Source organism: Chelon labrosus (genome assembly GCF_963514085.1).
Source record: "Chelon labrosus genome assembly, chromosome: 21".
Classification (NCBI taxonomy): Eukaryota; Metazoa; Chordata; class Actinopteri; order Mugiliformes; family Mugilidae; genus Chelon; species Chelon labrosus.
The window spans coordinates 6,692,668-6,706,489 of record NC_140354.1 but is presented as its reverse complement, the minus strand read 5'-3'; the positions used below and the strand labels follow the sequence as shown (position 1 = coordinate 6,706,489).

Here is a 13,822-nt window from a genome sequence, read left to right as displayed (position 1 = left end):
TGTTAACATCGTGCAGCCCGTCCGTGCGGCGAATGCTAATGGGAACCTCTGCAAGGCAGTTTCAGATCAGCGTAATGGGTGGAATTATGGTCGTGGCGAAGGAAAAGCGATCAGATCTTTAGGTTTCAAGTCAGACCTTCTGCCGGTCACAAGCACATACGGGCTCCAAGCTATCTTGCAAAATATGGTAGATATTTTGTAGGTCCATAGTGACAATGACAAACTTCCAAATACTTATTTATTTTCAAATAAACCGGCTTTAGTTGACTGGCCTCTATTGCAAAAAACAAACAAAGCAACCCAATGGAACCATGTTCAAGTGTCGTATAATGACAAAACTGGGAAACATTCAGTTCTATTAACTTTTAATTTAAGCATAATTTCCTGCTTCAGACCATTACAAGCTTCCATTCAAACCCCCTTACAGTATCATCTGACCATGTACGTGCTGCTGTTTGCTTTCCATTCCTAAATGAACGCTAAGCATTAGGACTTTGAACAGAGTTCAAATACTGATTAACTGTCTCACGATATGTACAGGATTTTTATTGGGGCAGCAAGTACTGCAGAGCAAAATACTAACAGCCTCAGCTGCAAATATTTCCTACTGATTGACTGCAGATGCACATATTGAGGGTGGGGCCACGCAGTGAAAATCACATGTTGTACACTGATTCATCCCTCAAGCGTAGACATTCCTACATGGAAAATACTGAATGTGCAACTCAAGCTATGCAGATGAAAAACATCAAGTTATTGTTAGTGCGTCTGGCAATCCTTCACATTTGACAGAGGACACGTAATCATGGAAATATTCTAAAAAAAAAAAAGAAAAAAAAATAGCGAGTTATCATTAACATATGATTGTTTATTTTAAATGTCTACAAATATAAAATTGATTTCTTTTCAAGTGAATCCCCCACCTCTCTCCAGCGTATCTGTTGACAGGGTGATTAATAAACTGGCCGCAGGAAAACAAGCTAATGCAGTGATGCGACAGACCTCATGCAAGAACAGGTGTTTATTTTATTTTATTTTATTTTATGGTCTCTTCACGTCTCACTAAGTGACAGGCAAAAAAAAAAAAAAAAAAAAAGCAGCTTCGCCATTAATGTGCAGAAGACCTTAATGCGTCCGAGCAGCATTGCCATTCTGTGTCAAACACCCGTTACAGGTGCTTAGAAGGCAGGCCTTTTCATATTTTTAAGAAGGTTTTGGATATTACCTCCGCAATGATCCAATGAGTCTATATATTTCCACTAGACACAAACTCGTAAGTGCTCATAAAATTTAGGGGAATGTACACGCCACCTCCTCAGGGCCCTCTCCGTGACCCTGTGTGGACTTCACTGACCCCAGGTCAGGCTCTGCATGCATAATTCGGAACAGAAACACAGCTTAGCTTAGCAAATTCACGAGGCTCTCAGTTGATGTTATTGGGTTGCATATGGTTGACAGGTAATGTTATTTCAGCAGAGATCACAAGAGGTATACTGGTTATGTCTAAACCCTGAATACAAGCTTTATATTTGATTTTGTTTTGTGTGATATTGAAGTGGTGCGGACGTATACAGATTTATCTTGGGATAAGCTCTTCATGACTGTGAGTGGATCAAAACCTCAAAACATAATCTACAAAAGTGAAATGAGAACATGTCTTCATGCCAGTGCCTACACATAGCTACGGGGTAGAACTGGTATGGAGAAACAGAATAGCTGCGGCTCCTGTAAAAAACACTCCAGCTTTAACATGTGAGGAGGATTCAGTCAATAATGAGGAATCGACTGACAACACGTTTCAGTTCAAATATGAGCTGAGCTGAATAAAAACAGAACTGTCTTCTCAATCAAGCGGCCAAGGCTTCTAGTCTGAGGGCAGTACACTGTGATATTTACTGGCAGTGTGTCGAGCTGACATTCATTAGCTGTGGTGGTGTGGTGTTGATACACCAGCAGCCATCCATCACTGGGGGGGGGGTGTCGAGTGTTTAGAAACAAATTACTTGGCTACACTTGATAATTAAAGTGTATAGCTTATTGGTTCTGCTTGCGTGTTTGGGGAAGAATCATGCTTTAAAGATTTAAAAATAAATCACATTTACACTTTGCAGTGAAATTTAGGCAGCCATGCATTAGGCACAACTTCAACACTGTTGGCAGAATGTCCTTAAAATAAAGCCACACCCACTGCAAAGGTGTTGCGCTGGGAAGTCGCTGGCTAACAGATTATTTTGTTAGCGCCTGTGGTAAACTCTAAGAAAATAAAGCACTGGGTAATTAGCGGATTACTTTGCCAAATGTACCACCCTTGAACTAGAAGCCCAAGTGTCTTGGTGGAGAGCTTTACACAGTGACAAAAAAAAGCAGCACTTAGTGGTTTTTGTCCGGTTTGTCCTCTCGTTGCAGAACTGAAGAGATCGGATCGAGTTCCGGAAGGTGACGGGAAATTCCACCGCTAGCTACGCCGCCCTTAACGCAGTCCAGAGCAGTGATGGAGCCGAGTCGGTGCTGGCTCTGCAGGAGGCGGGGTAAGTGCCGGCTAGGGCCAAGAGGTGGAGAGGGGGGAGTCGCGGGGGCATCTGTGATCTCCCAGGGGCGACCTCACGTTACCACTTGCTGCACTGTTGAGCGTTCATGAGGGCAGGACTGATCTCGACAGTGCAGCCTCCTGAGTAGTCGCTGAAGTTTGCTGGAGAAGTTCTTGTTCATCTGCCTGTACATGAGAGGCATAGCGAAGCTGCTGGAGAAAGCCAGCAGCTTAGACAAGCATCTCAAGAAGTAATAGGTAGGTAAGTAACGTGAATTGTTAATGTACCCCGGCGCACCAGCTACAGTGTGTACCAAAAGGGTTATGTAGTACGGGGTCCAGAGTACAAACTGCACACACACCGAGGCTAACAGCAGCCTGTGTATGGAAGGGTCTAAGCGAGCAGAGTCCTGGTCCAGAGGCGTGGACTCCTTCCTAATGCGCAGAATGAGCACGAACGCGTAAAGAACAGCCAAGGCCGGAACCACATAGCCGATGAACATCATGATGGCGTCCGCTGCCTCCTCGTTCTGCATTTTGGAGCACTCAACCATCTTGGTGGAGATGTGGTTACACACATAGAAGAGCAGTGAGGAGAAGCTTGTGAGCACTGCGCCACCCCAGATGAAACCGCAAACGTGTTTGGTGTTATACACGCTGGACATGTACGTACGGGGGAGCGCCCGCTCTATGTAGTAGTCCAGACTGAGCAGCGTGGTGGAGTACATGATGACCAGAGAGGAGATGTTGAAGAGGATGAGTAGGGTGATGTAGATCTCGTTGTTGTACTCCCATACATGCCAGCGGGTGAAGGTGGAGCTCAGGAGCTCCACGGGAGCCACCAGGTTGAGAACAAGACCCGCGATGGCCATGTTGACGAAATAGACGTCCGGCATGGTCATGGACACCTTGTTGGAGAGGTTCACCACGACCAGGAGCATGTTGTAGCACAGCCCCAGCGGAAAGCACACCAGGAGGTAGATGAGGGAGAAGACTGACAGGATGAGGCCGAAGTCCTGGCAGAGCCGGAAGTCCACGCTGGCGTCCGTCTCATTGTGAACCATGCAGATCCACATCGCTGGGCTCTGACACTGGTCAAGCACTCTCAACAGGTTGACTGCGGACAGAGAGTTGAGGAGACAAGAGTTAGTAACTGCACTAAATGCTGATTCATGTCACCAATTAGCTGCATTTTAAAAACAGCAACGTAAAGCTGTTTTCACCTTGTAAATATTACATAGGAATATCAGTCGTAAACAAAATTTACCCTGCCAGCTCCCTTGTACAAAGTCAGCGTCATATGAGCCCATTAGTGAAGGGATCAGGTTATTGGTGGGAATGTTAGCGATGAAGGGGTAAGATGGTTCACTTACACCAAGATGACAACTTTGTTGTCACCTTGGGGAACAGAAATTGGGGACTTTTATGAGTTTTCCATCTGGTCCAGACTCTTGCATCCTGGCGCCAACCCCTCGCTTAAACCTAAATGGAGTATTTCCAGTAGCGTGAACATCTCTGACACGGATCGTCTCCTGCTGTCAGCCAAAAGTGCAAAAGCAGCTTTTGTCACTGTATGTTTGTCTAATTCAGCCTTCTATAACATATAACATATGATCATTTTGCAATGTGTGTTCTGTATTTTGCCATAAAAATGGGAGTTTTTTTTTTTTTTTTTAACGGAAGAACAGAATTCAGCCCTCCATTTTTGGTTTCTGTGCTGGCTAGTGGAGCAGCCGAGTCCTTGACACAAAAACACGTCCGCCACTGCTATTATGTCCTGGGCAACACTGTTAACTTCACTTCACTGCATCTGACTGGCTGAATACAAATACATCACAACATGTTTCATTCGCTAGCTCAGCCTTGCAAACCCACAATCTCTCCCCACTGGCCAGAGCAATTGAGGCCCTTGTTCTGGTGGAAGGAACACAACACTGCATTTGTTTGACACCTTGGCAAGCTATCTCTCTCCCTGCTCTGCCTCTCCTTGTCTGTCTATCAGAGTCAGGGAATAGATGGCTGTGCAGAGCTGCCCTTTTACTTTGCATATATATATATATATATATATATAGTCAAGCAGCAACATATTGAGAAGAACAAGACAGATCTGGTGTGCCTGGTCTGAGTGGTCACATTCATCTTCTGTTCAAGTTATTCCCAAGTCGACTGGGGGCTGGGCAAGTGGTGATGGGGAGATTTATAAAGAGTGAAAGGTGAAGCAGGCTCTGGTAAAGGTTCAGTAAAGAACGAGTTGTGGGTTGAAGTTCATGGCAAGGTATATAAAAAAAAATAATTTGCATGTCAGGAGCATTTGGGATAGAGGCTGTAAATAATCAAGATAGTTCCACGATGCTCCGATGCGTAATTAGCTAAATTATAAAAACATTATTCAAACAGACGAGGAAGTGACGACTAAGGAAGCGCACTGCGTTTGTGTTTCCGCTAATAACACTTCTGTGGAAAACGAACAAAATGTGTGCTAATATGTGCAGAATCTACTGGAAACCCCTCCCCTGAAAATACACTGGAATAAAGTGCAGGAAGGCAGTTTCGTTTTAAGGAGGATGAGTAACGATGCCAGTAAAAGGGAAACATTCTTCCATTCACTTACGTAACACCACTACAGAGGGGCTGTTTTGGCCTTAAGCTCCAGGAACACATACGCACACAAGAGCGAGGTCCCTCCTCTGTACTACTTCAGCTGGCAGTAATGAGACTATAGTGGAGGCTGGAGCTCAGAGCCGGACTGGAAGTGGATCAGGAGGAGGAAAGTGTAGAGTTTCTCTTTACAAAAAAAAAAAGAAAAAAAAAGGCCATCACCAAGACACCAGCACCGATCAGCCCTCTTGCACACACGGCTCTTAAACTCCAGCAGCTGGGTGACTCATTGGCTTAAACTGGCCTTTGTCAAAAGCACATAATTAGCAATGGTCCTCTGAATGTATTATCAACACAACACACACCTGTCTACAGTTTGCTCATCCTTCACTCCTCAAGCAACCTCTAGTCACTTAAGGAGAAAATGACTTTAAAGGAAGTTAGCGATGATTAAAAAGCGCTCCCTGCCTTCGTGGTAGTCCCCCTTCATTAGCACCTGCAGTATAAAGCCTTGCACCCTTTCATTACAACACTGGCTCACTCTGCGGCTTCCGATACCTGCAGGGCACCACATAATGCGGCATAAAATTATGTCATTGTTTCATGTTCAAAGGAAGCTTCTCAGCTAATACCAATGGACTCATTTCAGATTGAGTTAGAAAGAATGGTTCCTGTTTCCCTGGATTGTGTTGGACTATTTGGGAACTTCATCAAACACCCCAGCCTTTTTAAATCATACTGGACGGCAGGTACACAGTGGACACTGAAACCAACAGTGAATGACTAGGAGTGACATTGGGAGCCTTGGAATATTTATTTAATGTAATCTGTTTTGTGAACTTCAAACCTTTTCTAAACCTAGTCCACTCTGTAAACCTCTGTACCAGTTGTAAAACCATACATGTTATAAAAAGTGCCATTTCTTGGTTGTGCACATTCTTTGAAGGTTAAATACCATCAGAGTCTACTGATGCATCCTAAATTTACAACTTTGTTTAGGCGAAAGTAAAAATGGATATATTTCCTAGAGTATTTAATGATCTCACGCCTGGTGATAAGGTTAACATGTTCTGTATTTAGCCCTATAGTTTTTCAGCTGCTACTGATGAAATTGGGGGACTCTTTTTGGTGACAAAAAGAGTCATGATCTTATGATGTTATCTGGCTGAACTAATCAGGTATATTTGTCATACAGTATAGTTATTGCACATAGGTATAGAAAGAAATGTCAGTTACTAGTTTGCATCCTTTGCATATGTTGAAGGTCACCGTAAACAAGGAAAACATATCTGCTTTTCATATGAATCCTGTGAACTTCCTTTTGACTGTCTGCACCTATTTACTCTGGGCTACGTCCACTATGGTGTTGTGAAAGTCATTGCACTTTAGCTCTGCACATTTCTGCCAAAAGTCCATGATAATGAAATCTCTAGTTTTCCACTCTGAGAGAAAAACAGGCGCGGCGAAAGAAAAGGTCCACTCCTGACTTGAAGGCAGTGCCGCTTCAGGCTGTATGAGCTATGTCTGTTTTAATTCAGGGTAATGAGGACCATTTTAGAGCCTGTCATGACTACAGCTGGAAGTGATGTTGAGAAGTTCAGAGCTGACACAGCCCGGCGTAGCCAAGCTCAGTTCTTATCAGAATAGTCTGGTAACACCACATTTGGATTTCATTATTGCGTGTGTTTCAAGCAATACAGAGGGCACATTTGGAAAGTCCTACAACCAATCAGAGCCGTTTTGTTGTAAACAAAATCAGCTCCACGGCACTCAGAGGACGTGTATGACTACAACGATGTTGCTCTTCTGTAGATCACTGCACAAAGCCAACCCAAACGATTTGGTTGGCCCAGCAGATATTTGCCACACCATAATCAGTTTCCAATGGAGCGATTTTTCAATTTTGTCAGATCTTTCCTGCAAGAGTATACATGTCTCTATATGAGAGAACAGAAAAAATATCTACAAACCCGACTGAAAAATCTTTGTCTAAATCTTCTTGGTCACGACTTTGACTGCAGTTGCAGACTTGGCTAAGCCTGGTCTGAACTTTTTGCACTACCTCATGTCAAAAGTCTTTCAGTCAAATATTCCCAGAGGGTGGTAGGAGGGGGCGCTTTCAGCATGCTTGAGCCCCACCAAACATGATCTCGTAACAGTGACGCACACGTGCTTGACGTCTCAGCGTTCTGAAGCCAAATCTCTCAGGCTGATGGGAGTAGTGTGACATACTAAGCCCACACCCCTCATATATCCTTACTGGAATTTACAGGCCCTTCTCAGAAAGTACTGAGTGATGTCACATGACTACTCCTGTCCGCAGCAGTACCACAGAAGTACTACAGAAAGAAAATCAGATAACATGACTCACTTTTAGACGTGTTGTGCTTGTGGAGAAGTGCCAGAGGTCAAGTATAACATAGTTATAATTGATGCACATCATTTTCTAGCTAGTGATAGTGTATATTTCAAAGTAACTGCCCATAAAACTACCAAACTACTTTTTAGTAGGAGAGACCATGAAGATGGTTCATTTGAGAAGGTCCCTAATCTCTTCCTGCTCTAGTTTATTTCTCATCTGACTATTATTTTTGGAAACCAGTCCATTAACTGAGAGTATTAATGAGGGATCTGTCTTCAGGTGTATGCTAATGCTGCATAACATTTAGCAAATTAAAATTGCTAAGCTCTCAGAGGTTATTAAAATACTTTCTATGAACTCTATTCCTGCGGAGAGGTTTTAAATCATTCTGAACATTTGCCCCGAAAGCTTTATCTGTTTTTGGTTGCCAAGACAGCTTGCAGTTTGAATGGATTCTTTGTAAACTATAGATGTTGTCACTAACAGTTAATCTACGAATCTACAAATCTTGAAAAACCTAAAGAAGCTCAAAAACAAGTATGTATTGATACACAGTGGATCAATGGGAGATTTTCTTTGAAGAAAACAGCTTTTGCTTTTTTTCAAGTTCTAGCATAACAGCCTCTGGTCAAGCACAGGTCACTGTCAGTCTGGACAGCCACCTCCTCTGCAACGCTGTCCCAGGCATCAACACGAGTCGGAGTTCAATGGTCAGCACAAAGCAGGCTTACAGCCATTAAGCCACAGCACACACGCCCATGTCCCCTTTGGTCACATGGCCGAAGTTGAGGACAACAAGTGCACGGCCTAAATCTCAAGAAGCATTTAATTTGGTGGGATTTATCTGCAAAGAGTTGGTCTGTGAGACGGTGGCAAGTCTTCCTTCTTCTAGATGTCGTGCTATATGGTCAAATTACCTATATTATTACACTATTACCAGTACCAGGGTTAATGCGTCATCCTTGCTAGCCACACAAATAGTTAATTTGGTATATAATGTAAGGAAAGATATGTTGGTGTCTACTAAATGGTAAATGACGTGGTATTTTTCAAGCACTTTTTATTGCCTATTGGTACTCAGTGCAATTAAACAACACAGTAATGAACATCTTTGTTATCTATTATCAAAACTAAATGGCAATAATTTAGCAAACCTATGAAGGAAAAGGTTATATGACTGTCTGAATATGAGAGTCAGGGCACTTTTACACAGTTTGTTTGACCTTGTCATTGAGTGTCTTCAAAACTATGCAGTAAAGTCAATCAATGTAGAAAAAAAACAATGAAAGAAAATGTTTTATGACTGTGTGAAAATGAGGTATGTGGGTTACCACTGAATAAAAACAAAACTGAAGGAGCTTTAAACAGTTCATGAGCTTGTGCTTAAGATAACTTCACAATAATGTATAACTAAAAATAGCTAATAATGTAGTGGTGTTAACAGATTTACTGATACAGTATCAAAGTTGTCTGGATGTTATAAACACTACAGTTCTGGATAGAAACTTAATATATCTACCAACAACAGCTGGGTTATTATGCATATAAAGAAAAGGCGAGCTCAACTTTATACTACAATTCATTGCTAATTAAATATTTTTTATTTTATTCTATTGTACCTGAGAGGCCGCTGATTAAAGTGCCACAACTCTTCCCCAGCACTAGAGAAAGCTGATCCCGTGAGAAACACCTTCAGGTGTTGGTTCCCAAATATAAACGCGTCATTAAAACCGCGGAGCCTCTGCAGCAGAACAAGGTTCAGAAAACAGCAAATTACCGTGGCCTGTATTTATTTTGGCGGACGCCGTGTCATCACACTTGACGAGGCAGATGAAAACGCGGATAGCTGTCACGGCTTTTAACACTACTCTACCGTTTCTGCGTCTATTTGCACAAATTAGGCTACCCACTCTCATATCTGTCTTCCGCAGCGGGGTAAATTTACTTCTAGTAACTTACAAATGAAAATGAGGAACCTGCATTACTAGAGGGGAAAAAAATAATAGAAACGAAAAGACAACTCACCACAAACGTATAGGTTTGGATGGGTGACAAACCTACGGCGGCATTGGGTTTGGATGTAGCATTTCCATAGGCATTTCTTAGTCGTTTCATTTGGAAAAAAAGACGAATTAAAATGATTCCTCTGCTCTGCATGTGCTCGAAAAGCCTTGTGATAGCGAAAAGACTCCTTTTCGGTTAAATTCTCTTCATCTATCAACTTTTCGGACGAGGCTTGCGCTGAAAAGGGGCCGACCGTTACAGACTTTACTACTGCTAGAGTGCCGCTGAGCCCTACAGTGTATACACACGTGACCCTCCCCCACTGTCTCCTCGCTCCTCTCTCCGCTGCTGCTCCACGGTCGCGAGGCCCGAATGGCCGTTCTCTGCTGTGATTGGACGGAGGGCGGGGAGGTGGGGCGCGAGGGAAACGGAGGGAGCACGCACACACTCAGACTCGTCGTGTTTCCATCACTTCAGAGGAAGCTACGTCCACTTAAGTTTGTTCAGGGCTTCCCCCCTAGCATTAATTTCTCGATGATAGGTCAGTTTGCCCTTTGTCCCCAAAAAGAGTCCAAAGACTGGAGAAGATTTAATGTTACAAAATATGCAAATAATCAGACATAACATTATGACCGTCTTCCTAATATTGTATAGGTCTCCCTTGGGCCTTCTAAACATGGGTCTTCTGAAGGTGTCCTGTGGTGTCTGGCAACAGAAAATGCCAGTTGTTAGTGGGGGCCTTTGGGTCCTATGGGTTGACAGGAGGGGGCTCTGTGGATCAGGTTTGTTCCAGTGCATCCCACGGATACTTGATCAGTTTGGGATCTAGTGAATTTGGAGGCCAGGTCAACACCTTGTGCTGTTTTTAATGTTTTTTTTTTTTAGTTGTTCCTAAACCGTTTTGTGTGTGTGTGTGCCTGTGTCAGGCTGCATCATGACGGGGATGGCTGCTGCCATCAAGGAGTGTCATTGCTATGGGGTGGGGGTGCCTGGTCTGGTCTAGGTGGGTGGTACATGTCTAAGTAATATCCACATGAGTGCCAGGTCCAAAAGTTTCCCAGCAGAACAATGAATTGTTGCAAGATGGTCAATGTTATTTACTTCTCCTGTCAGTGGTTTTAATGTTGTGGCTGACCGGTGTAAACGGTGCCTTCAAATGTTTACATTGTTCGGGAGAAGGGTCTATATGGATGGATCTCTCTTGTTATATTCATTACCTCCAAAGTGGACATTTTACAAAAGCTCAGAGGTAAAAATTTATATTCCTTCATCTTCTCTCTATGACTTTGCATATCCTACATTACACAATCCTCTAGGCTCATTAAATTAGTTGTTTCTGTGGCTTTCTCTTGCTACCTTCAAGTGGGGTCATGCTTACCATGTTCATGAAAAAAGTCCACATGGACAGCCTCTTCTTGAATGTGGAAATTTTCCGTAAGGTCAGAGTTCAGGAGATCTGACATGTTTGCTACCATTTTCAGACATGGTGGAGGTAAACACAGTGACTTAATGCACTGTAATTTAGCTTTATTTGGTGTCTCTGAGGAAAATACTGATATTCCCAATGACCTCATCCTTTCATTATGCCTTTGCAATTCTTACATTAAGTTCATGCGTTGTTAGCTTGACTTATTGGTGGCTTTGCATACAGTTGCCTTGCAGCAGTGTTTCCAAGGTTTAGGAACAATGTTACTGCTTGAACACAGAGCATTTTGTGTACACCACTTCCCATGCAGTAATCACAAGCTCATGATTTCTATTTGAGGAAAGCAACAAATGCATATACAAAATAAGCAGAAATCATACGCCCTATTTCATTAGACCAATGGTCGGTTGGTAGCTAATACAAAATGTATCGAAGAGAGGCTTCAGCTTTGACTAGTGCCTTACATCTGTTGTTAGCGTGCACCAGCCAACATCTGGTAAAATATAAAGGTGGAGGATTGATTGGAGTTTAGATGTTGCACAGACTCATCTTGTTTCAATTGCGTTTAAGTGCTAGGCTATAGTTTTTTTTTTTATAGAACATTTGTTATGCATTCGTCCTATTATTGTTATGTTGCAGTCTGATTCCCCATTAACCAAACCTGGTTGAAATGCATAACTTTAGCCAACAGTGACCCCATAACCCATACCCAACCAGTTAACTTTGCCATACCTAAGTTATGTGTTTCAACTCTATATGAAAAAACAGATCTCTTATTTACTTGAATGAGACCAGCTCATCAACATGGCTTCAGTATAGTAACCGTACACCTGCTGACCATAACTAAACCTAATCCTGGATTCAGATTATACAAGATGGTGACGTGACAACTAGGCTATATGATAGACAACATATACTATCCTGTGTGTACGTCCCATGGATGAGTACAGTCATTCTGTCTTTCTTTGATTGGTCTATTTATGTACTCTTGTAGCTCAGAGGTACAACCATGCCATTTCCAAATTTTACTTCAGTGAATAATGCTAATGCTAATGTTGCAAATTGATCTGATATATGGTAGCTGCGTCGGTTTTAGCTAGCTTGATGTTTACCACAATATCTGGGCAAACTGGAAGAGGAATGATTCCAGATAATAGCCTTGTGTTCAAATAGGAAATGCAATACTTTTTGATTACATATCCTATTAAACAGAGAGAAAAAAGGAACCAAATTTTGCTTCTGTGAATAATGCTAATACTAATATTGCAAATATACCTGTTAAATGGTAGCTGCGTCAGTTTTAGCTAGCTTGACGCCATATCATTTTGAATTCTGACTCTGAATGTTTTCCACTTTACTCCGACCTGCAAAGGCGGCTTTACTGCTTCTACAACTGGGCAAGCAATAACTCTTGAGCGCAACACCAGTCTTTTGAATCACTGTAACATTTGATATTTTGGAGCCTATTCACAGACTTGGAATCAGGCAGCAATTGTGTGTCCCTCTTGCAATACTAGACCCCGTAGAGTATATTACATTGAGTACAAAGCCATCTGTTTTTCTTCACAACAATGTTTACCACAGTATCTGTGCAAACTGGAAGAGGAATGCTTCCAGATAATAGCCTTGTGTTCACATAGGAAATGTAATACTTCTTGATTACGTATCTTATTAAACAGAGAGAAAAAAAGGAAATGACATTATTGTTTTAAACAAAAGGTCATTCCTTGGGGGACAATCGCCATCGAGGCAGCAGCACTGCCTCGATTAAATGCAGAAAAAGGGCGAAGCTTCCATCTCTCGAAAAGAATGAAAGTTAATATTATGTTTGAAAGCCTAAAGTAAATGCATCTTTCAACTCTGATAGACAAATGAGGAAAAAGTTGAAATGAAGCAAAGCTGATAATCACTTTGGGAGCTATTATAATAAAGACAACATGTTGGAATGATGCAATGCTTTGTGTTGTTTGCTAATAAGATTAAGGATTATGTTGTAAATTCTTTGCAGTTTATAGTGCATATCACAATCCTGACATAGAATACAATACTGTACAGCTGGCAAATCTAAGTAATAAATATGCCTTGATTTAAGCAGAAGATTATTTTGCTCTAAATGTTGTACAATATAATGAGCTAAGCTAGAAACTCATTTGTTTCACCTAAAGGCAATAATGTTTTATGACCAAATATGCAAAACCTTGGATCCTATTGAATTTTAATAGCTCAGATATATCACAATGATTTCTAAATCTCATTAAAACATATCACATTCATCACACCACAAATTGCATTTGGTGCAGATGAGTCATACTGAGACAGCAAGCAACACTAAGCTTCACCTGGTAGAGGGATGAATGCAGCATGGTAACATCAGGTATTAATCAGTGCTCCAATGTGTACAGATCCTTCTCTTAATTTCCTGCTCAGCACCTGTGAGGAGGGAGGGATATGGCAACAAAACCCTGAAGTGAAACAGTGAATGTCCACAGTGTTAAAAGAAAGGAGGTGCATATTTCATTATACTTGGAAGAAATATCCATGTGCCCCTTCAGTTCTCCATGCAAGCGATGGATTAGTTATAAGTCTGTGATAAAAATGAAAAACACTACAGAAAGATTTTGGGAAAACAAAATGCCTTGCCGCGGCTCAGTGAGCACACTTTATGCACGCCCTGTGAGGGTGCTGAAATTAGTCTCTTGTGGCGTTTAGAAAGAAATGAAGAAAAAATGTTGGAAGAGAATAATTCAACTGCGTCATTCATGTTTCACTAATATTATGGTTCAGCATTAGTGCGCATTTGCTGGCTTCTTCCTCTGTCAGAGATAAGCGTAACCACACAACGGTAGTGTATCAGGATGCAGCAACACCTCACACAGGAAGCAAATTAGACTGGAGAGCAGTGTGC

At 42.0% G+C, this 13,822-nt stretch overlaps 1 protein-coding gene across 1 annotated transcript; it reads right to left on the bottom strand.

Annotated features, from left to right (window-relative positions):
* Positions 1-260: 260 nt before the first annotated feature.
* Positions 261-9,643, bottom strand: gpr146 (G protein-coupled receptor 146). Its single transcript, XM_084571564.1, has 2 exons — positions 9,513-9,643; positions 261-3,644 (listed from the first exon to the last, which is right to left on the bottom strand). Exon 2 carries the CDS (start codon positions 3,601-3,603, stop codon positions 2,602-2,604), a length of 1,002 nt encoding a protein of 333 aa, XP_084427690.1. The 5' UTR covers positions 3,604-3,644; positions 9,513-9,643; the 3' UTR covers positions 261-2,601.
* Positions 9,644-13,822: the final 4,179 nt, after the last annotated feature.

Bases quoted from the DNA above. Each gene is read 5' to 3' on its own strand.
- gpr146 (XM_084571564.1), bottom strand. From the start codon at position 3,603: ATGTGGATCTGCATGGTTCACAATGAGACGGACGCCAGCGTGGACTTC.